The 23,325-nt window shown below is 42.6% G+C and overlaps 2 protein-coding genes across 10 annotated transcripts in view; one reads left to right on the top strand and one right to left on the bottom strand.

Moving 5' to 3' along the window:
* eps8l2 (EPS8 signaling adaptor L2) overlaps window positions 1–10,099 on the top strand; it is a 165,796-nt gene extending 155,697 nt beyond the window's left edge. For 5 of the 9 annotated variants that reach the window (XM_069898844.1, XM_069898836.1, XM_069898838.1 and 2 more), the window contains 5 exons: window positions 364–495; window positions 2,457–2,592; window positions 3,812–3,998; window positions 5,065–5,197; window positions 5,428–5,629. In XM_069898844.1, coding sequence (XP_069754945.1) covers window positions 364–495; window positions 2,457–2,592; window positions 3,812–3,998; window positions 5,065–5,197; window positions 5,428–5,562 — 723 coding nt within the window. In that variant the 3' untranslated portion in view covers window positions 5,563–5,629. Of the gene's footprint in view, window positions 1–363; window positions 496–2,456; window positions 2,593–3,811; window positions 3,999–5,064; window positions 5,198–5,427; window positions 5,630–8,954 lie in introns of those variants that run through there. The other 4 variants (XM_069898858.1, XM_069898852.1, XM_069898827.1 and 1 more) reach the window with 4 other exon arrangements.
* The window catches only part of saxo4 (stabilizer of axonemal microtubules 4), a 331,023-nt gene extending 319,537 nt beyond the window's left edge, over window positions 1–11,486 (bottom strand). The window contains exon 1 of the mRNA XM_069898947.1: window positions 10,471–11,486. The gene's annotated coding sequence lies outside the window, so the exon portion shown is untranslated. The remainder of the gene's footprint in view (window positions 1–10,470) is intronic.
* Between the last annotated feature and the right edge of the window lie 11,839 nt (window positions 11,487–23,325).

Genomic DNA, 23,325 nt, shown 5'->3' with positions numbered 1-23,325 from the left:
ATCGACTCTTAATGATTTACCTGCTGGATAGTGCTGGGAAAAGGACATGTCGGCATTGATTACTTTGCAATGCGAACTGGAAATAACTTTTGTCCTCTGCTTAGCAGGTCTCCTTGCACTAATTCCTTTCCAACTGCACAACCAGGAAACAAAAGTTTGAACTTAAAATATTGCTTGGAAGATATTAAATTTAAAATATTTTAATTGATATTTGAGCATCTTAACTTCTAGCCTAGATGCTATGGCAGTTCTGCAAAGTATAACCTCCAATTTCTAATCTGAAATCAGAAAATCTATCAGTATTTTCATCTATCATGTGTGTGGGGCTAGGAAAGGTCTAAATCCCATTCTCTCTCGCTGAAGGTGGTTGAAGAAAACAAACAATGGTGGAAACTGAAGGGTAAATTTGACGAAGTTGGATACGTGCCTTTTAATATGCTTGTTCCTGTGAATTTAGAAAATATCCCAAGCCAGGCTGATAATCCCTACAACTCGGTGAGTGAAACTATATAAGTGTAATGTCTAAAGGCTAAACATATTCCAGGATATTTGCAACTTGCGCTTCTGCAATCATACTATGTTAATATAATTTTTCTTCATAATTTCTGAAATGCTGATTTTTTTTTTCTGGTGAGACAGTTCACCCCATTTTCAGTATTCTCCCAGTGAGTAATGGTAGAATTGGTGAGTGGGTAATTGCCTTATTGAGGTTGTTGCATTTAGGCAATACTAAGTATTGCAAGTCACTCTTCGCTTGTCAATACTCAATATGGTTCTTTGATTTAGTCTCTCATGGTGCAGGTCATAAAAGGAATTAGTCAGAATTTGAATTGGAATAGAATAATCATATGGAAGAGAACACGGGATCAGAGGGAGATCTGAGGTCAGAGTTAGGCAGAGAGTTCACGGGACTGCAGAGAGAGAAAAAAACATGCAGCAGGGGTGGGAAAGTGAGACCAGATTGAGAAAAGGAGGACAGAACAAGGCACAGTTAATGGATTGCACCAGCCCCTCACCACTTATTGTTGCACAACACTCCACAATTAGGATGCATGGAAGGTCCTGTTATCCTTTTATTAGTTATAAACCTTTGTTTGCACCTTAATCATATCTGTGGTGGTTATATGCTCCGAAGACTTGGACTATTTTGTTTATTGTTGAGGCTGCTGTAGTATATTTGCTAGTCTTTCTTGTGCAACCTACATTTTCCATTTTAGCTGTGCTCTGTATTATCTCTTGATTCAGGACAGAAGTTACAGGTGCTCCATTTTGAAGGAGTAGACACTCTTTGTTCTGTGCTTTTTTTCACCCTTGTGTTACAACAGAACATATCCTGTATCTAGTGAGATTTTATTCCACTACCTCCAATGTAACTGTGTAGCCCAGGCAGAAGAAACAGAAATCTGATGTCCAGCATCTCTAAGTTGAAGAAGTTTTTTTCCCCCAACAGCTATCAGAGTCTTGAACCTCACCATATTACTCTAACCAGAACTCTCCTACAAAACCCCAAAAATATCCCTTTGAGCTATTGAAGCAGCACATTTTTGCACCACTACATACATGCATAGAGATATCCCTGCTTTTCGAAAGTTTGCTTTACGCCACTTCGCTTTAACGAAAGACTTACATTAGTACCTGTTTTTGCTCTCTGAGACAAATCCGAAGAGGATTTTCATTTCTACGAATAAAGGCGAAAAGTGAAAATAGCGTTCAGGGTTTGTTTTGCAGCGAGCCGTTATAGAAGCAGCGCGCACCCTGAGCAGTGAGAGTGGCGCCACCAAGCTTCTTCCCAGGGAACTACACTCAGCATCAAGCCACCATAGCTCTGAACTGTGTTTGTGAGCATCTGTGCTTTATCTCAATTTATTTTGCGCATCCATTAACAAGATGTGTCATAAGGTATCAGAAAAGCCTAAGAGAGCTTGTAAGGGTGTTACACTTAGTGTAAAACTGGATGTAATTAAGCATTTTTATCATGGTGAACAAACTAAAGACATTGTGCGTGCATTGAACTTGCCTGCATCCATCATTTGTACCACTTACACGCAGAGAGGTTTTATACATTAAGTAATAATACATTTGGTTTTATGTATGTTATTTGGTATGGATTTGGTAGGTTTTTTGTGTCTGGGAATGCTCAAAAATATTTCCCATATAAATTAATGGTAATTGCTTCTTCCCTTTATGCCATTTTGGCTAACAAAATTTTTTTATAGGAACACTTCTTTCAGATAGCAGGGAAAACCAGTATTTATCTATACATTGTATATTACTTTCTCCCATGGTCCACTGTGTTAATTTGATTTTATACTTATTGTTTGTGTGTTTTCCATATCCCTGTAGTTGCAGCAAGCAACAATTTCATTCTGTCTGTACATTGAATATGAAAATAAACTCTGGCCATCATGATTATTGGAGAAAATATCTAATGTTTCATCAACAATTATTTGCTTTAGAGTAGTCAGTGGTACAAAGGAGAGACAAACACTCGAGGAATGGGACTAGGACTGGGTGCCCTCCCGGGTCACATGAGGCATGGAAGTCATGAGCTCCCAGGAATGGTCAACAGGCCCTTTGGAAGAGACAAGGGACGTAAGTGAAAAGAGTCAAAGTCAAACTCTGTATAATTCTATTCGAAACTACTGTATAGTGCGAAACAGCTCTCTTCGATTAATGTGAAAGGGATTTCACTATGTTCTTTTACGATGGAAACTGCTTTTATTGGACCCTTGCATTATTTGAATGTGGTGAGAAACATGGTTTGTGGAGGGTTTACATTCATCTGATTTGCAGCTTGCCCACTGTTGGCATTGGGAAACTGGTTTGGGTGCCAGGCGCCAATTTACAGGACTGATAGAAGGTCGTTTTTGAATGATCACATAGACGATGGGGGTTTCCCTTCTCTGTTATTTAATTACTCAAGTGGATTCATGAGTAGCACAGACTGGAAAAGAAAAGAATACCTGCCAGTCTAGGAGGCACTGAGAATGTGCAATTAAAAATGGCTTCTGCTCATGATTATAAAAAAGGTTGAATAATCATAACACAACCACAACAGCTATCAAGTTGACTCATCTTTCCAATTATAGATGGGAAATTCAAATTTATCGATGTCATTAGGATGTGAACCATCCTATAGGGCGTGAGCAGTATGATTGGGCAAACTGTAACTTAGCACGCAGAGCTCCTTTAGCCTACTGATCTGCGCCAACCATCAATAGCGATATTTATACTCATCCTACCCTAAACCCATCTTATACAGAATAGGCATTCCCATCAACTACTCTCAGATTCAATCCCAAATCAAATAGGGGCAATGAAGGAAACCCACGCAGTCACAAGGAGAAAGTGGAAACTGCACAGACACACAGGGTCAGGAATGAACTCCATTTGCTGGAAATGTGAGATTGTGCCTCTATTACCTATACCATTGTGCTGCCACTGTGTGAGGTCACCCTAAATCCAATTCTGAACTCAGAATCCCAGAATGGCAAAAATATTTGGGTCTCTACATATACTTAGTGTCCAGTCTGTGCTCTCTCTCTCTCTCTCTCTCTCTCTCTCTCTATCTCTCTCTCTCTCTCTCTCTCTCTCTCTCCTTTATTGTTACAGTTTGTGTAGCCCGTATGCACTAAAAGATAATCAGAGGATCTCAAAGAGCATCAAAATAAGTGTTAAACTATAGAGATTGAAATCTCAAAAATAAATTAAAAAATGTAAGTTTCCCACAGCTTCATGCTTTGGTGCATTAAAACCAAAGACTGAGATAAACAATATTTATAAACTAACTGTGTTGACTTATTTTCTTAAGCAGACATAATGACCCAGATGGATGAAGTGAATGATGAACTCCTGCATTTGATAACAGCAAACAAAGCAAAACCCGGCTCACGTAATTTCCAGGTCCCAAAGCAATCAGCGATTCAAGTACCACTTGATTATGAATCCAAGATGAATGATGTTAAATCTTGGTTGGAAATGAAAGGCTTCAGTAAATCGTAAGTAATAATCCATAGAGTTACATATTATGAAAAAAAAGGACAGGAATTCCTTGTTGAGTCTGAACCTTTATGGTAACTTCCATACATCATCATTCTTGTGGCAGAGAAAATGTCCATACCACACAGATATTCAGTTTCATTTAGGAAATAAGAGATAGAAATAGTCAGATGTGTTCACCAAAAAAGTAAGATCTAAACCTGTACCTGGAAATTGTACTACTGGGCACTTAAGATCTTTTTCCAGTGGGCATCCTGCTCTGAATGTCCTTGTTTGAATCATTAAAAAATAATGTTTACTTAATAATTGATGTCCATTATTTTAACAGAGATATCATCCTTTTTATTTCCATTATCATCCTTTTTATTTCCATTATCATCCTTTTTATTTCCATTGAGCAAGGATGGATGCTTTATGTAAATGTTAAGCAGCAATAGATATTTTCAGCTTCCATTTTTAAACAAGACTCAAAGATAATTTAATATCATGGCTTGACATTTAATCAACAGTCGGTTGTAAAGTCTTTTGTTCAATGATTGTTATTTTGCCAAAAGCCATGTAAAAACTTATAATCAATACCTCAACATAACTAGAAAGAAGGTTTGAGTTTACAAGTTTGCATGAAATATGAAGAGTATGTTTTCCCATGAAATAAGTTTGGCCTTACAAGACGTATTTAATAGTTTTTACCATTTGAGGAAAATATAAATTGACTGAATGGACATAATTACAGTTTAAGGCTCCAGTTTGCAAAAATATGAAGCAAATAAACTGACAAAATTAAAACCTTTCAAGGAAATAAAGCCCCCCCCCCCCCCCCCCGCCACCTTCCCTCCACTCCCGATAATAAATGCCTAACCTTCAGACCTTGAGAAATGTGGAATGACCAACGAACATTCAAATGACTATTTCACTTCATGTGAAGAAAGATGATAATACATAATGTAATGTCCAGCCATCATTCTCTCCTACTCTTTCTTGGCCTTGATGCGCACCATTCATTGACCTGGGTTTCTCAGTTTAAAAGTAGTCTGATGAATACATTTTGAATTTTTCTTTACACAGGACAGTATCTGGTTTGGGTATACTGACAGGAGCCCAAATCTTTTCCCTTAATAAAGAGGAACTGAAGATGGTGTGTGGAGAGGAAGGTGCTCGTGTGTACAGTCTAATCCAAGTACAAAAGGCTGAATTAGATGTAAGAAACTTCCAACTCATGTTATTTGTTTATTACATTTTTTTAAAACCAGCAGGATACACAAAACAAATACTTTCTCCTGTCCTTATACATGGTCTGTCCTCAGTTTACAAGATCTGGTGCTGTTGACGATGACATTTTTTGGTATTAGTTTTGTGTTAACTTGTGCTAGTGTGCTGAGAACATGACTTCTATCAAATTCTAATTATTTCATAAAATGTATACTGTAGCAGCCCACTAACCCAGGCTCGACCACGCAGACCCCGTGGGGCCCAACGACCTTCATCACAGGTGACAACCCGCACGGCTGGAAACAACAACCAATGGCAGGAATGCTGATCAGTCGGAGGCCGGCACTGCTGTGACGTCACTTCTGTCATCAGTAGCAGGGAGAGAATATAAGCAGTGCAATAAATCAGTCTTTGACTTCAACTTCTTGGGTGTGTGTGATTCTTTCCACTCTTGGCGGTGGCGCGCATGCTACATTAGTGACCCTGACAGGTCCATACGCCAGTTAGAGCTGAAGGGGATGGACCAGGCAGCTCTTCACACGTTTTTGTTGAAACTGCCAATGTTCTGGGCATCGCAGCCACATGTGTGGTTCGAACAGGCCAAGGCCAGTTTCACCTCTGACAGATCACCGCTGATGACACACATTACTACTATGTGGTGAGCTCGCTCAACCAGGACATAGCAGTAAGAGTTGTCGACTTCCTGCAGCAGCCTTCAGAGCAAGAAATACAATGCCCTCAAGGACCAATTAATCTGCACCTTCGGGCTCTCATGGCACAAGCGCAGCACCCAATTGTTGCATATGGATGGATTGGGGAACAGGGCCCCGTCTGCCCTCAAGAGCGAAATACTTACCTTTGCTGAGGGACACAGGCCTTGTCACTCTTTGAGCAGATTTTACTGGAGCAGCTGCCCGAGGACACCCGACTCTTGCTCACCGATAAGAACTTCTTCGACCCCAGGAAAATCACCGCCGGGCGAAGAAAGAAAACAGCACCTCAGTGGAGCAGATTGCTAGGCCCAGCCAGCAGCAAGGTGACAGCAAATGGAGAGGCAAGTGGACCCCACAACCCAATAGTACTGTTACTATCACCAATGATGGGATGCAGGGGCCCGTCGATGCTGCCCACCCTGCGAATTTAAGGGAAACGCCATGGCCAACTGCCGTTGATGGCTGTGGCAGATGGCCAATGTGACAGCCTCCTCCACATGTGGGACTCTCTGTCCGGAAGGTGCTTCCTTGTTGATACTGGTGCCAAAATAAATGTCCTTCCCCACTCACCCTATGACACCCAGAATGGCAAGCTGGGTCCAGTCAACTCCTATGTCCCCAAAAATTTAGAGATCTGTGAGTACATTTTCATTCGGAGGGGGGGGCACACCAAACACCTCTGCTATGGCAGTACGAGGGGCTGTACAAGGTAGTCAGACACAACGGGTTGACATATGTGCTAGATATTGATGGTAAGGAAGAAACTTTCACCATCAACTGCCTCAATCCAGCACATCTGGACATTAGCCATCCAGTCTGCACTCAGCCCCTGCAACACAGAGGTAGGCCACTGAAAGTGGCAACCAGCGCTCTGATCGCTAGTTCAGGGGTGATTGGGGTCATGTAGCGGCCCACTAACTGGGATACGACCTGGTACATAAGATGGAGGATGAACATGGCGACTGGGGACCCCACCGGGGCCAACAACCTTAATCCCAGGTGACCATCTGCACAGCGAGAAGCAATGAGCAGCAGCAGGAATGCCAACCAATCCAAGGCCAGCTCTGCTGTGACATCACTCCTGTCGTCAGCAGTGGGGACAGAATATAAGCAGAGCCGCCAGTGCAATAAACCAGTCTTCAACTTCAACTTCTTGGGTGTGTGTCACTCTTTCCAGACTTCGTGGTAGCGCCCACATTACAATACTTCCTGCAGCTAGCTTATATTTCTCACAGCCTCGATTTTTCATTGTAATCCACTGGATAAAAAGATAAAATCTTAATGATTTTACAAATCTTATTTGTTGGTCTGAATTATTTGGCCTCTCTGATTCTTTGTTCCTGCTTCCCTCTGCTCCTTATCTGTCTCTTCTATTTCCTCCACTGCTCTTTTTTTTCTTTAATTGCTTCATCCCTCAGTCCTCTGCACCTCTCATTTCCTCTTTCTTTCCCTTCCACATCCCAACTCTCTATCCTGTCACACTCTTGTTACTCATTCTCTCCCCACACCACGTGTAATCTTTTACTGTGTATTTCCAATGATACGCATTGCAAGTAAACGTACATTCATCTCAATTCCTTTATTATCAAATTAATCACAATTAATGTTTTAATAATTTCTTGGTGCTATTTATAATCTTAAAATGTTGATAAAGATTGTTAATGTTGTAACATTAGGTGGCAATGCAGCAGTGCATGAAAGTTATTTTTACAGTATTTAAAATGATTACAATTATGTACTTTTCTATCATATTCTTCATATATATACATAAATCTATATACACCTATGTGATAATTTTTTTTTTCAGAAAACTGGTCATTTTTTTAAAAGCAGCCCAGAAGCAACAGCAAATCATGTATAAATGTTTAAACAACAATCAACAACAAGGGAAGGCTTTTTAAGCATTAAAGTAGCATTTAATCCTCACCAAAATAATGCTGGCCACCGCCGATCATCAAGACAAACCCAACAGAGCTGCCAATCACCGAGACCACCCAACCACCTCTGCTGATCCTTAACATGAACCCACCGCTGCTGCTGATCCCCGGAGAGGCTTCCCAAGCCGGTGGAACATTCACTGGCAAGTTGGCAGACTCCTGTCTTCTCGATTACTGGAGCTCCTGATGACAGAGCCCCGACTCCAAATCCTCCTCCTAGGCTCACTGCACAAATACATATATATATATGCACACACACACTCACTCACACACACACACACACACTCATTCTCTCACATATATATATAATTTTTTTAAATATAGGCGCACACACACACACACATGTATATATATTTTTTATTGTCATATGTCAAGATTTTGTTTGGATTCATAATCAAATTCCTTTAGGAATTCTTCAAGTCTTATTTAAGACTTGTAAGGCTTTTTAATATAGGTTAGTCAACAAAAGATTAACGTGTGCAGAAAGACACAGAGAACTTGTATTCTTCCAGCTATATCCGGTGAAGAAAATGAAAATAAGGAACATTTTGGAATGGTAATTAGGCATGGAGTTAGTGGGAGATACCACATGGAAACAAGCCCTTTTGCCCATTAAGTCTGCACCTACCATCAACCACCTATTTACACTAATCAGAAATCAATCCCATACTTGATACAACATACCAACTCCCTAGATTCTACCACCCACCTTCTCAAAAAAAGTAATTTGCAGTGGCTAATTTGCTTACCAGTCTAAAGTCATAGCAGAGATTTCAACTACTGTACTCACAACAGCCTTTAGATTGTTCTGTATCCTGACTGAAAGAAAAGTTTAGTTCCCTAAATCAAGTTGATGTTCAAGACATAGTATATCTGCCTAAAGATTCATTGGTTTCAACTTTTTTTTTCAGCAACTGTTTTCAGGAGAATTGTGTTTGTTTAAATCACTTCCATTGCTGTTCTATGGGTAGCAAAGGACCACAGAATTCCTGAAAGATTTTTGTTAGCTCGCTATATAGCAGCACTATAATCTTTTGGGACATATATAATTATGGTAAGAAAAGTCATGAACTTTATATTGTATTCTAATTCACAGAAACATCGAGGTGATACAGAGTTGGAAGAAATCATGAAACGAAGGCAAGAGAGGATTGATTCAAGCAACTAGAATGTTGCAGCCATTTGTTCAGCAGCCAGACAGTAAAACAGATGAATGAATGTGTATGAATAGAGAGGGATGTGTCCCTTCTATAGAAATTAATAATGAACATTAATTATTTGTGTATTTTATTCCTGTAATTTCTAAAGTAAATTCATATTCAGAATTTGCATGGCTTTCAGGCAGTCATATAGTTTGCATAAGGTATTAATATGTATTCCATATGAACATTGAAATCTCTTCCTTTCTTTATATGTACATGCATACATAGCTATTGTAATATTTGTGGAACAATGTTGCCAAAACCTGAAGCCAAGCGAACACAGAATAGACGTAATTTGCTTAATAATTGTGAAACAACAACATGGTAGTCCAACATGGTAGCTGGCTTCTGAACTCGCAGATCAGGATCTGTCCTGGGCAATATTCATGGACAAATGCTGACTGTGTATCTCACTGTAGGGTGAGTTCTACTGCCACACAGCTCCTGCAACCTTGGTTTGCTACAGAACTTTGATACTGTCTGCGTGTTCTCCTATGACTGCCTGGGTTTTCCCTGGATCTTTCATTTTCCTCCGACCTCCCAAACACATGCTGGCTGGTAGATTAATTATCTTTTGTAAATTACCTGTGTATGGGAAGATAATAGGAGAATCAGGAAAGGGTTGATGGAAATATGAGAGAGAATAGGTTACATGGAAAAAATATGAGGGACTGATGGGAATCTTGTGAGATTTGACAGTGACTCAGCAGGTAAAATGACATTTTATATATATATATATATATAGCAAGAAAATCTATGGCATTGTGTATTTTTGGAGAAAATTAAGTAAATCTGCAAACAACTCAAAGTAGAGATGGAATATCATAAAAGTTATTAAGCTTTTGTCTGCTAATATTGTGAATGATTATTCCTAATAGTTGTGTGGTTAATGTGACCTTACTTTTGTGAACTAAAAGATAAAGTTTGTTTATTTAAAAATTACTCTAAAGCATAATTGGATAAAGTAAGCTTCCTTTCATTTATGCAAATATTGTAATAATAAATCTATTATTCAATTCCATTTGGGATTTTAAAACAATTGCTGATAACTGTGTTTTGTTATAATCATGAAACCTATACACATGACTTGCAGTCTATATCCAACAGACACCATACAAAATCTGTTGCTACAAGGACCCACACAACTGACATCGAACAGATACAAATGCAACATCCAACCAATTTCCATCTGTTTGGTGCATGCTCAAGAGGTAAAGCCAACATATCTAACAGAAATCGCCATAAGAGTTAACAATGGGTCCACAACCAACAGCCGTTCTATAGAATTATGTAAGAGCTGCATTGGAAAGACACGCAAACTTCCAATTCTAGATCCAAATTCAACTGTCATGATACAACTTATTAGTTCAACCTTAATGCCCCTGCACCTTTCCTGTGTCTCAATCTTACCTGTGGATTTTTGACATCCTGATCCTGTGACTGCATTCAATCCATTCTCTTTGAATCTATCTTCAACGGCCCATCAGCAACACCTGCCCAAGATGGGTCAGCTTCAGGTTCTTTCCCAGGCTCAGATGAAGGAAGAGTCTCGATTACCTAACTCCGGAGAATGGATAAACACACTGTCTGAGAGGCCATTTTTAGGCATGATGTTCCTTGATGAGGGAGTTCACCATCCTCAACTTTCATGCCAGCTGTCCTCTCTAGGGACAGGGTAGACAATGTGCAGTGATCTGCTGGCAGTCGTGTAGCTCTGCTACTGTTTCATTCTCTGGACGCAGGCTGAAAATAGATTGCTGAGGAATTTTACAGTTTTTAGCACACTGCTGTGTCCTGCTCACTCTATCCTGTCTCTAGAACAAAGTGTATCTGTGCACCACAAACATCAGTCATCCCTCAAATTCACGGTATTTTGAATTTCTTGGGCCTTCGAACTCTCTTCCAATTGTTTAATTGCTTCTGCACTGAGTGGATTTTATTTACCAGTATGAGTTCAGGTTTGGTTCTGAACAAGAATTGGAAGTGGCTCACTGGAACAGTCAAGTGCGAAGTCAATCGAAACAAGGATGATAAAATAATGGCTAATTTTAGCTCTCTATCTCTGCAGCAAAGCAAACTTGATCTGCTAATTATATGTCAGGAGTAATCTTTGTACTTGGTGTGGCCTCCTCTACATTAGTGAGACCAAATGCAGACTGGACGACCACTTTGCTGAGCACCTGCACTCCATCTGAAGCTCCAGGCTGGAACTCCTGGTTGTCAGCCATTCCCATACAGACAAGCCTGTCCTCAGCTTCCTTTGCTGGGAGGGGGGCAGGGGATGTAAATTCGAGAAACAACAAATCATATTCTTCTTGGACAGCCTTAAACCCAACAGTATGAATATTGAGGCAATCCCAACCTCTCCCCAGTTCCATTGTTTCCATCTCTCCTTTATCTGCTCCCATTCTCACTTTCTCTCCAACGTGCCCACCCCTCCCACCACAATGGTCTCTTGTTCTACCTGTACCTCCATCTGATCCACCTTGTTCTGTCCTTCACACATTGCCCCTTCTCCCCTTGTACTCCTTTATGTACTTGCTCTCTACCCTCCCCAGAGTTGATGAAACATCCCAGCCCGAAATGTTGACTGACCATATATTTTTTTTAAACCATCCATGGATGTTGCCTGGCCCATTGAGCCCCTCCAGCAACTCTTTGTTCACTCAAGAGTTCAGCATCTACAGTTGTTATTCTCTCGGGCAAGAGCTATTTATCCAGAATGTCACTTCATAGTAGCATACATGCTTTTGTGCATCTGTCTCTTTCCAGGCTATCATAGGTGAGATCTGCAGTATTTTTCAGAATGGAATGTGTTGCTGCATTAATTAGAAGGTGCCAGTAAGTGGTGATCATGGATACGCTCTCATCAAAGTGTCCAGTCAGTTGCAAGACCAATAGCAAGGGTGCAACTGACTGGACGCTATACGTTTAGTTAATCAAAGGTAAACTTCAAGAGCTCATGCAATGGCAAGAGTTTCCAGTGGCTGCCATATGGAAACAGGCCTTAAGCCCAACTCATCCTTGCCGACCAACTTGCCTTTCTGGTCTAGTCCCGTGTCTCTATTTAACCGATATTGCTCTAAATTTTGCCTATGTACCTGTCCAAATATCTTTTAAACTGTCTCTTAACTGATCTAGAAAATATTCTTATCTATATCCCACAAAATTCATATTTTAGGTTATGATGAAAACAAAACAAAAGATATGTGATAGGTTAAAGTCCCCCTTGATTATTGTCACTGTCACCCTCTTGCCCTCACTTTCAATTTCTTGATCTGCATTTCACGGTTCACTGGGACCTCATCCCCACATGGATCCCCTCACCCTGCACGGATCTCTTTGCCCCACATGGATCCCTTCACCCCACATGGATCCTCTCACCCCACATGGATCCACTCCCCCACACGGATCCCCTCCTTCACATGGTCCCCTCGCCCCACACGGTCCCCTCACCCCACACAGATTGCTGGGCCTTTGCCCTGCATGGTTCCCTCGCCCCGCACGGATTACTGGCCCTTGCCCTGCATAGTTCGCTGGGCCCTTGCCCCATACAGTTCCCTCACCCACACAGATCACTGGGCCTGCACTCCGCAAGGTCTGCTTGGCCCTCACCCTACATGGTCTACTTGGCCATTTGCCTACACTGTACTTGCACGTCCAGACTGCAATTTTCCTTTCAGGTCTTCATTAACACCAAGCTGCCTTTGTTGCCTTTGTCAACCCATTCCTGCTTTACACTGTATGATGTCCTGGCTCCACATGTGACATCTCTTCACATCGATAGGTTCACCTCAGCCCTATTGCCACTGCTTCAATATACCATGGTGGCACATTTCCTGGTTATTTTCCTCTGCGCTCTGTCCATCCCTTTTCCTGTGGATCACTCTCCACAGTCTACTGAGCCTTTGTCATTTCAGATCCACTTGAACTATGCATAACTATGTTCCTTTCAGATCTGCTTGAGCGCCAGCATACCATCTCCCTTTCAGGTTCTGCATCGCCCATTTTTTTCTTGGACTCCATTGTTACCTTTGTGAGAATTATCCAAAGTGATGTTTCAGCAAAATGTAATAATCAGTGTTAACAATAGCTGTACAGAGATGAGACATGAGAGAAGAAAAGTGGGGGGTGGGGGGGGGGTCCTTGGGGTCACAAAAATCATGGGAATGGGAGAAGTAAACAAGGGCAGGCTTTAAGACGAGGAGATGAACAGCTTTTGTTAGGTTAAACTAGCATATTAATTACTCAGTTAACTAACCAATTGAATTAACAAAGGAGTGGTTATTAACACAAAGAAATGTATAAAAATGATTGTTGAATATCAGTGAGTGTGCCTTCTCTGAAGGAGACTCGATCTTGCAAGAACGTTGAATAAAAGGTTATATCGCTTCACCTATTGACTCTGAGAAATTATTTAATCAGTGGGCTGTGTTTCTCACAATTTGGGACTCGTCCAGGAGCCACATAAGATACCAATTTGCTTGCAGTTTAAATTTAAGCAGAGGAGAACAAGGGACAAGACTTAGAACATAATTGTCTGGGCATTATAGAATACCAAAGGTGAGGGGTGACCTATCACATACCTCAGAGACCTACATGAAGGGGAATGGTTATTTATCAATGGGTCATCCTGAGTAATCCAAGGAAAAAGGCACAATGGGTATGCAGTAATAGATGGCAATGATTGAGTGATTGAGGCTGACCGGTTACCAAACACCTGGTCAGCCCAGACTTGTGAGTTGTACGCTCTGAATTTTGCACTTAAACAATTGGACGGTAAAGATGGAACTAACTACACTGACTCTAAATATGCCTTTGGGGTAGTACATACCCTTGGAAAAATCTGGCAGGAGCGAGGGCTAGTAAACAGTAGAGGGAAGGAGCTAGTACATGAGGAACTGGTCAAGCAGGTACTATTGAGCCTAATGCTGCCCAGGGAGATAGCTGTGGTACATATCAATGGTTATCAGAAAGGCAAATCACCAGAGGTTAGAGGCAACTGAATGGCAGATGAGATGGCAAAGGAGGCAACCCTAAGTCCTGAAATCTCTAAGATATACATGTGGGTTCCCACTGTGAACAAGCTAAACCAATATTTACTAAAGAGGAAGAGGAGGAATTCCATGGAATGGGGGCAGTAAACACTGAACGAGGGAAGTGGATTCTCCCAGATGGAAGAGAGTTAATAAATAAATCCATCATGAGAAATGTCCTGGCCACCCTGCACCAAGGGAGTCACTGGGGAAGACAAGTGACGTGCGAAATAGTGTTGAGGAAATATGGAAGCAAGGGAGTATACACCATGGCAAAACAGATATGTGCAGGGTGTCTAACCTGTCAAAAAGTTAACAAAAAGATACTAAGCGAACCCCAAAGGGGAGGAAGGGGACCTAGCATAAGGCCCTTCCAGAGTATACAGGTAGACTTTACCGAACTACCTCAGGTATGCAGGGAAAAGAACCTTTTAAAACTAGTAGAGCACCTGACAGGATGTGTAGAGGCATTCCCAATGGCCTCGGCCACTTCAGGGGGAAGTATCAAAGGTTATTTTAGAGCACATTATACCACACTATGGGATGGTGGAAAACATAGACTCTAACCAAGGAAGTCACTTCACCTCTAGGATACTTCAAGAAACAATGCAAAAGTTAGAAATAACATGCGATTTTCATACCCCATGGCATCCCCCTTCCTCAGGACGGGTAGAATGAATGAATCAGACATTTAAGAAACAATTGTCCAAATTGGAGCTAGAAAGAAAGTTACCCAGGATTAAATGCTTCCCTATAGCATTACTGCAAATCCAAACAGCACCTCAAAGGAATGTTGGATTGTCTCTTTATGAGATGCTGTTCGGACTGCCATTTTTGGGAAGAGAAGGAGAATTGCTTACCGTGGAATTCACTGACAAATTTCTAAGGAACTATGTATTGGCGCTCGCTTCTTCTTTATTTGTTCTTAGGATAAAGGGTCTGTTGACCCAGACACCTCCACTCAAATTTGCCATTGTCAAAATATAACCAGGTGATCAGGTTCTGGTTAAGATGTGGAAGGACGCCAAGCTTCAGCCAAGTTGGGAGGGACCATTTCTAACCATCCTGACCATTGAGACGGCAATAAGAACTGCAGAAAAAGGGTGGACACATCACACCAAAGTGAAAGGACCAAGGACCCCTGCTGAGCTGTCAACTTGGCACATACATCCCACTGAAGATCCGCTCAAGATCCAGTTGAAAAGACATTGATGGTCAATAGTCCAGGACTTTGAATAGTTTGTGAAGCATAAGTTAAATACCTATGTACAACCCTCCTCCTTTGGTAGAAAGAAACATGAGATGGTGGTGGATATGCTGAATAGGGTTGGTAAGTGAGAACCAGGGTTGGGCTAATGGGATTCATACCCCAATAGGGAGAGGATTGGAATCCATCGTCAAGCCCTCAGGGCCAGTAAAGTTCACCATTACCATCCCTGAGAGTTCTAAACCACAGGCGATAGGGTTAGATGCTTGTAGTTTAATAAAATGTGGAGGGTTCAAGAGTCAGAGATGATATAATGTTTAGGAGAAATATATGTGTCTTAATAGATACTGCCCATATTGGAGTGATATATGGTGGAATACTCAGACCCAGGGCTGGACGGCTAGTACAAGATCTCGTATAAAAAGTCAGATATCAATTCGGAGAGGACCTCATGTCACAAACTGCAGGAACAAAGAGTGTAATCCTGACTATATGACCATTAAACGAACCTCATGGATTGAGGAAATAAATGGAAAAACCTACTTGCAAGGGGTAGATGGGAAAACAATTTGGATTGGGGATAAACAAATCAGGGAAAAGGACCCATTGGCGTGTTGTTTTAGAATAATCATAGAAGACTAATCCAATTGATAGTACCTTCACAATAATGCCCATCGTGAAACCCTATACTCCACCCAATGATCTGAAAATAGTAAAGATAGTCGAGGTAGAGGACCTTAGACAGACGATTGAGACGGGATATAGGGATACAAATGCCTGTGTAGAATGGGTAAAACGTACAGTGAAGAATTTAAACAAGAGCAATTGCTATGCATGTGCTTCTGGACGTCCAATAGCACAGGTAGTTCCACTTCCATTGGGGTGGGGTAAAGATGGATGAGGAATGAAGTGCATGTTAGCTTTGTATCAGGATAGAGTGGCTTGGGGTAACCAGTCCTGTAAACCTCTGTCCCTGACGTTCCCTCCTCTGAAGACAAAGGATGTCCGGAATCCACTGGCATTCTGTGTGTCAGGGAATCACACAGCTTGCATTTCAAGACAAGGTAGAAAGTTCACGAAGGACCTAGGAAAGCTACAACTATGCACAAAGGTATAAGAAGTGATGGAGGAGAGGGGAGGGAACTACTCAGCCTTGAATGTACCTCAAGCAGATCTATGGTGGTTCTGCGGAGGCAAAATCCTTAGACCAATTCTTCCTCCAAATTGGAAGGGCATCTGTGCAATCATTCAATTGGCCATACCCTTCACCATGGCTTTTGAACAGGAGAAGGTAATAGGGATAAAGAGAAGTAAGAGGGAGTTCCTTGGGACATCTTTAGATAACCAAATTTATATTGATTCAGTTGGGGTTCCAAGGGGAGTACCTAACAAATTTTAGGCACGCAATCAGATAGCAGCAGGGTTTGAGTCGACCCTCTTTTGGTGGGTAACTATTAATAAAAATGTGGATTGAATAAACTATATTTATTAAAATCAACAGCAGTTTATAAATTATATCCAGAATGCTGTAAAGGGGATCACTGAGTAATTGGATGCCACCAGTTGAGGGGCTTGGGAAAACAGAATAGCACTAGACATGATGTTAGCAGAGAAAGGAGGAGTATGTGTAATGTAGGTGGAAAATGCTGTATTTTTATCCCAAACAATACAGCCCCAGATGGAACTATTACAAAAGCGTTGCAGTGCCTCTCCACTCTGGCTGAGGATTTTGCCGAAAATTCTGGGGTGGACACCTCACTAACTGTTGTGGAATTTTGTATTATACCCTGTGTGCACAGGCTTACACAGCAGCTTATTGAAACTGCAATTATGAAACAAATGCCCTTAAGGGACATAGAAGATGGGACAGCATGGGATAAGCTGTATCTACTTGACTACGAAGCCCGGAGAAAATGGAAGAGACTAGTGGTATGATGTTATCCAAATTGGAGTCATTTTATGGTACTATCTCCAATGATGCAGATACAGCAGGATAAATAGAAAAAGGGGGAATTGTGAGAATTATCCAAAGTGATGTTTCAGCAAAATGTAATTATCAGTGTTAACAATGGCTGTACAGAAATGAGATGTGAGAGAATAAAAGGGGAGGGGGTGTCTGCTACAATACAAAGGAAGGACAGTTCCTGTAAGAGATTGCAGGCAAGGTCAACTTGATATAGTAAAAGCCTGCGAAAGAACAGGAACATGTGACAAACTATCTTACCAAATAAGGATAAGAATAAATAAGAGATGGGGTTGCAAAAATCATGGGAATGGGAGAAGTAAACTTGGGCAGGCTTTAAGACAAGGAGAGGAACAGCTTTTGATAGGTTAAACTAACATATCAATTACTCAGTTAACTAACCAATTGAATTAACAAAGGAGTGGTTATTAACACAAAGAAATGTATAAGATTGTTGAATATCAGTGTGTGCCTTCTCTGAAGGAGACCGACTCTTGCAAGAACATTGAAGAAAAGGTTATATCGCTTCACCTACTGACTGAGAAATTATTTAGTCAGTGAGCTGTGTTTCTCACACCTTTATGCAACCCACCCTTCAACTTACCTACAACTTAAATGTGGCTCTTTTTAAACTGAAAAGTTAGACATGTCTCTCTGGAGTCATTGGAGCACTAAAACAAGCCCTTTCATGTACTGGGTCCATGTTACACAAGACAGATTGAAGCCTGCACACATGTTGACCATCAGAAATCCATGTTCAATGCTAATCTCATTTTATTCTCTCTACATTCCCATCATTTCTTCCTAGATTCCACCATTCATCTACACCCAGGAACAATTTACAATGGCCAATTAACAGGCTCATCTGGACTTTTTTTGAGAATGACAGAGGAAGCTAGAGCACCCAAGGGAAGTCTGTGTGGTCGCAGAAAGAACACGCAAATTCCATACAAGAAGGACTGAAGATTAGGAGTGAACTGGGTCACTGGAACTGTGATATAGCAGTTCTACAAAATGTGCCATAATCTGCTGAGTCAATATTTTTATTAAATTTTGCAATAATAAAACAAGCCATATTTATCAAAATCTAGATATATGATAAAGAAAATATACAAAAGAAAGACTTGTATCTGTTACATATAAACTAGATATCATAACAATCAAGCAAAAAAAGGAAATTATGAAATTTTTGTGGTACTAATTACAGAGCTCAAGAAACACAGCTTACCAGAGAAGAGTCAACTACCAACTGTTTTTTTAAATAATCGCGAGCTCATAAAGGGGAGTGATGTCATCACACCTCACAAAGGGGAGTGACGTCAGCGCACCTCATAAAGGGGAGTGATGTCAGCGCACCTCACAAAGGGGAGTGATGTCAGTGCACCTCAAAGGGGAGTGAAGTCAGCGCACCTCATAAAGGGGAGTGATGTCAGCGTGTCTTATAAAGGGGAGGGATGTCAGCGCACCTCATAAAGGGGTGTGATGTCAGCACGTCTCACACAAAGGGGAGTGATGTCAGCGCACCTCATAAAGGGGAGTGATGTCAGCACACCTCACAAAGGGGAGTGATGTCAGCGCACCTCACAAAGGGGAGTGATGTCAGCGTGGCTCAGAAAGGGGAGTAAAGTCAGCGTGGCTCAGAAAGGGGAGTGAAGTCAGCGTGCTGCAGAGTCATTGTCTCTCTGGCAACATGCCAGCAGGGAAGCAACACGCTCCGTCAACCCACACGAGTCTGCAAACGCGGGCTTCTCCTGGGCAAACAAAGGAAGCCAGCACTATTCTGTGCCGGCCGCTCAATGCGGCGATTCTGCCTGTCTAGCTGTGTGGCTGCTTGATCCGCCATGTCACCCCCCCACCCCCCCACCACTGGCCCAGAATCGTTGTATGGCTGCAATGTCACAACTTTGAGTATTTTAAGAGGGTGTCCCCAGTGCTTGGGAGGTGGGACATGCGCAGGTTCAGCAATGTCCATGTGTGCAGACTTCAGTCTGTCTCATGTAAAAAGTTCTGGTGGACCAGCAATGTCCAATAGCACCGTGGATTCATTGTGCTGCAGCACTTTATAAGGCCTCTTGTAAGGTTGCTGCAGGAGTGTAGTATGAGATGGATGTTGAACAAAGGTGTAAGAAGTAGAGTCGAGAGCAGCAGGAATGTGTGTAGGCGATGATCCATGATGACTTGCAGGAACTGGAGCCAGGAAACCCATCGTGTTTCTTAGTTCTTGTAATTCCTATGTAACCGAGGATCTATCTTTGGCTGGAGAAGGAGTGATGTCTGCCAGTACTAGGAGTGGAGCACCGTAAACTAATTCTACTGAAGAGGTCTCCAGGTCATCCTTAGGTTCCACTCTAATACCCAACAGCACCCATGGTAACTCATCTGCCCACTGAGGCCCGTTAAGTCTTGCCTGCAAGGTTTGTTTCAAATGCTGATGGAAACATTCCACTAGCCCATTAGCCTATGGGAGGTACACCATAGAATGGTGTAATTGGATACCACAAAGTCTCGCCAGGTTTGCCCACAAGGTTGAAGTAAGCTGAGTTCCCCTGTTAGAGGTTAGATGGACTGGTACTCCGAATCAAGCAACCCAGGTCGAGAGAAAGGTCCGAGTACACATTTCAGCTGTGATGTCCATCATTAGTGTAGCTTCTGGCCAGTGGGTAAAACAGTCAACCATTGTTATTATATACCATTGACCTCTGGACATGGGCAGCAAGCCCACAATGCCTATGTGTACATGCTCAAACCTTTGAGTCGTAGGTGGAAATTGTTGAAGTGGTGCTTAGGTGTGCCATTGCACCTTAACTGCCTGGCAGGAGAGGCACGATTGTGCCCAGTGAGTGACATGCTTTTTTAAGCCATGCCAGATATATTTTGAGGACATAAGCTTGACAGTTGTGTGGATGGGACAGGCCATGAACATGTTTGAAAAGTTTCCTCTGCCAAGACAGTGGGATGATTGGTTGTGGGCGATTGGTTGAAGTATCACAGAGTATGTCACCTGGTTGGGGCCCAGTGGAATGTCAGCTAAGAGCAGGTCCGTTATAGCTGTATGGAAAGCTTGTAATCCTGGTCCTCTTGTTGGGCTATTGTGAGAGCCCGGAGATCTGGCCCTCATGTAATCATTTTACCTCTGTTCTAGACAAGGCATCAACTACAACATTGTCTTTACTGGACAAATGCTGCACATCAGAGGTAAATTCAGAAATATAGGCTAGATGTCTCTGTTGATGCGCCAACCAGGGATCTGTAATCTTGGCAAGGGCAAATGTTAGAGGCTTATGGTCAGCAAATGCAGTAAAATGCCTGCCCTTGAGAAAATATCTGAAATGTTTGATGGCCAGATAAATTGCTAACAGCTCCCGGTCAAAAAAGCTGTACTTTAATTCGGACGGGTGTAGGTGGCAGCTGAAAAATGCCAGGGGTTGCCAATGACTGCTGATTTTCTGTTCTAGAACCTCCCCCGCAATAATGTCCAATGTGACTGACTTGAGCGCAAGTGGGGCGTGCATTTGGGGGTGGGCCAACATGGTTACCTTTGAAAGCGACTCTTTTGTTTTGTCAAATGCTTCTGTGGCCTTTGCATTCCAGAGCAGTTTTTTAGGTTTGCCGGTGAGGATATGGAACAAGGGCTTCATGATCCTGGCAGCTGCTGGGATGAGCCTGTTATAAAAGTTAACCATTCGCAGGAATTCTTGTAGCCCTTTAACTGTAGTGAGATTTGGGAAGGCCCGAATGGCTGATACTTAGTCTGGAAGTGGGGTTGTGCCTGTGTTCAAAATCCTGTGACCCAAAAAGTCAATTGTATGTTTGCCAAATGCACACTTCGCAAGGTTGATAGAAAGGCCAAAATCCCAAAGCCTCTGGAACAATTGTCACAGGTGTTGTCTGTTCTCTTGTATTGACTCGTTGGCCACTAAGATGTCATCAAGGTAGACGAAAAGGAAAAGCAAATCTCTCGTGATGGCATCCATTAAACATTGGAATGTCTGAGCCGGCTTCTTAAGGCCGAAAGGCATCCTCAGAAACTCAAATAGACCAAATGGAGTAATAATGGCTGTTTTAGGGATGTCCTCTGGGATTTGGTGATAACCTTTTACTAAGTCTACCTTAGAGAAGATACGTTTGCCATGGTGGTTGCGGCAAAATCTTGAATATGTGGTATTGGATTCCTATCCAGCACAGTTGCACCGTTGAGGCGTCGGTAATCTCCACAAGGTCATAGGCCACCGGATGCTTCGGGGACCTTATGGAGTGGCGATGCCAAAGGACTATCCGACCTTCGGATGATGCTTAGTTCCTCCATAGTTTAAACTATTTTTGGCCTGTAATAGCCAGTCAGGGGGAAGTCTGCATGCCTTCGAATGTAGGGGAGGGCCGGTGGTGGTTAAGTAGTGCATGACGTGGAGAGTCTAAATGGAAATCTGGTTTAAGTAGTTCAGGTATCTCTGCTAATAAGTTCACAAAATCATCAGTAGTGAGTGTTTGTATACGTAGCAGTGTTGCCAGCTGATGACCTGAGGAAAGTGGGCATGTGTGGAATGTGGTGGCATGGACCAAACGGTGCCCTTTCACATCTACCAACGTCATGTGCCCTCAGAAAGTCTGCTCCCAAAATGGGCTGCCCTACGGCCACTAGCGTGAAAGTTCAGCAGTAAGGTGTGTTGCCTGATACCAGTTGCATTGACTTGGTACCATAACTGCTAATTGTAGTGCAAGTCGGCTTGAGGCACTCAAGATTCCCACTCATAAGAGGATGGCGGGAAGATAGTGAGCTGAGCTCTGGTGTCGACTAGCAGTTTGCATCCCATGTTCTGATCAGTGGCATATAACAGGCTGGGCTGGTGCCAACCGCCAAGGCCATCAGTGGCGGTTAGCGTGGTCGTTTCCCTGGGAGTCAACCACGCAACTGCACAGTGGCACACAGCAGTGCGCATTCCTGCACCACTTTTTGTGGTAGAAACACCACTCACTGTTCTCCAGTGGCTTTTTCTTCCTTGGTAGATTGTGGAATGCCATAGCAGGGCATAGCAATGCTGCTGCATTGATTTGACTGTCCAAGGTGACCTGTAGAAACTTTTCCATGGGAGGCTGCAGTACCCTGTGAAGTCTGGAGAAGTCAGCAGAAGAGAATAGCAGGGCGATGTCATGAGGGAGCCGATCCAAGAAAGCTGCCTTGAACATTAAGCAGTTGAAATGGCCATCCTCTAATGCAAGCATTTCATTCATCAGTTCTGTTGGCCTTCTGTCCCCCAAATTGTCGAGGTGAAGTAAGCGTGTGCCTCTTTCCAGGTCAGACATGCTGAAAGTTGCAAGGAAGTGTGCCTTAAAAGCACTGTATTGCTCCTCCTCGGGCAGGTTGTTGATAGATTCATCTACCTTGGCAGCAGAATCTTCATCTAATGAGGCGTCTACATGCCAGAATTTGGTGGCTTCATTTGTTATGTTCCTAATGTGGAACTGGGCCTCAGCCTGTTGGAACCATGGACATGGTCTGTGAGGCCAGAGGGTGGGCAGTTTCACAGCTACTGTGTGCAGCGCAGTAGTGGCATCCATTCTGCAGGCTTTCTCACTATGTTTCACTGTTGGGGCTCAAACAACATTGAGCACCCATCAGGGTCACCAATTTAGTGGGACTAACTGCAGAGCTCAAGAAACAACAGCTACCAGAGAAGAGTCAACTACCAACTGATTTTTATTTTAAACAATCGTGTGCCTCACAAAGGGGAGTAATGTCAGCACGCCTCACAAAGGGGAGTGACGTCATCATGTCTCATAAAGGGGAGGGATGTCAGCGCACCTCATAAAGGGGTGTGATGTCAGCACGTCTCACACAAAGGGGAGTGATGTCAGCGCGCCTCACAAAGGGAAGTGATGTCAGCATGTCTCATAAAAGGGAGTGACGTCAGCATGTCTCATAAAGGGGAGGGATGTCAGCACGCCTCATAAAGGGGTATGATGTCAGCACGTCTCACACAAAGGGGAGTGATGTCAGCGCGCCTCACAAAGGGAAGTGATGTCAGCGCGCCTCACAAAGGGAGTGATGTCAGCATCCCTCA

This window comes from Narcine bancroftii, chromosome 1 (genome assembly GCF_036971445.1).
Source record: "Narcine bancroftii isolate sNarBan1 chromosome 1, sNarBan1.hap1, whole genome shotgun sequence".
Taxonomy (NCBI): domain Eukaryota; kingdom Metazoa; phylum Chordata; class Chondrichthyes; order Torpediniformes; family Narcinidae; genus Narcine; species Narcine bancroftii.
This window is presented reverse-complemented; position numbering and strand designations above follow the sequence as displayed.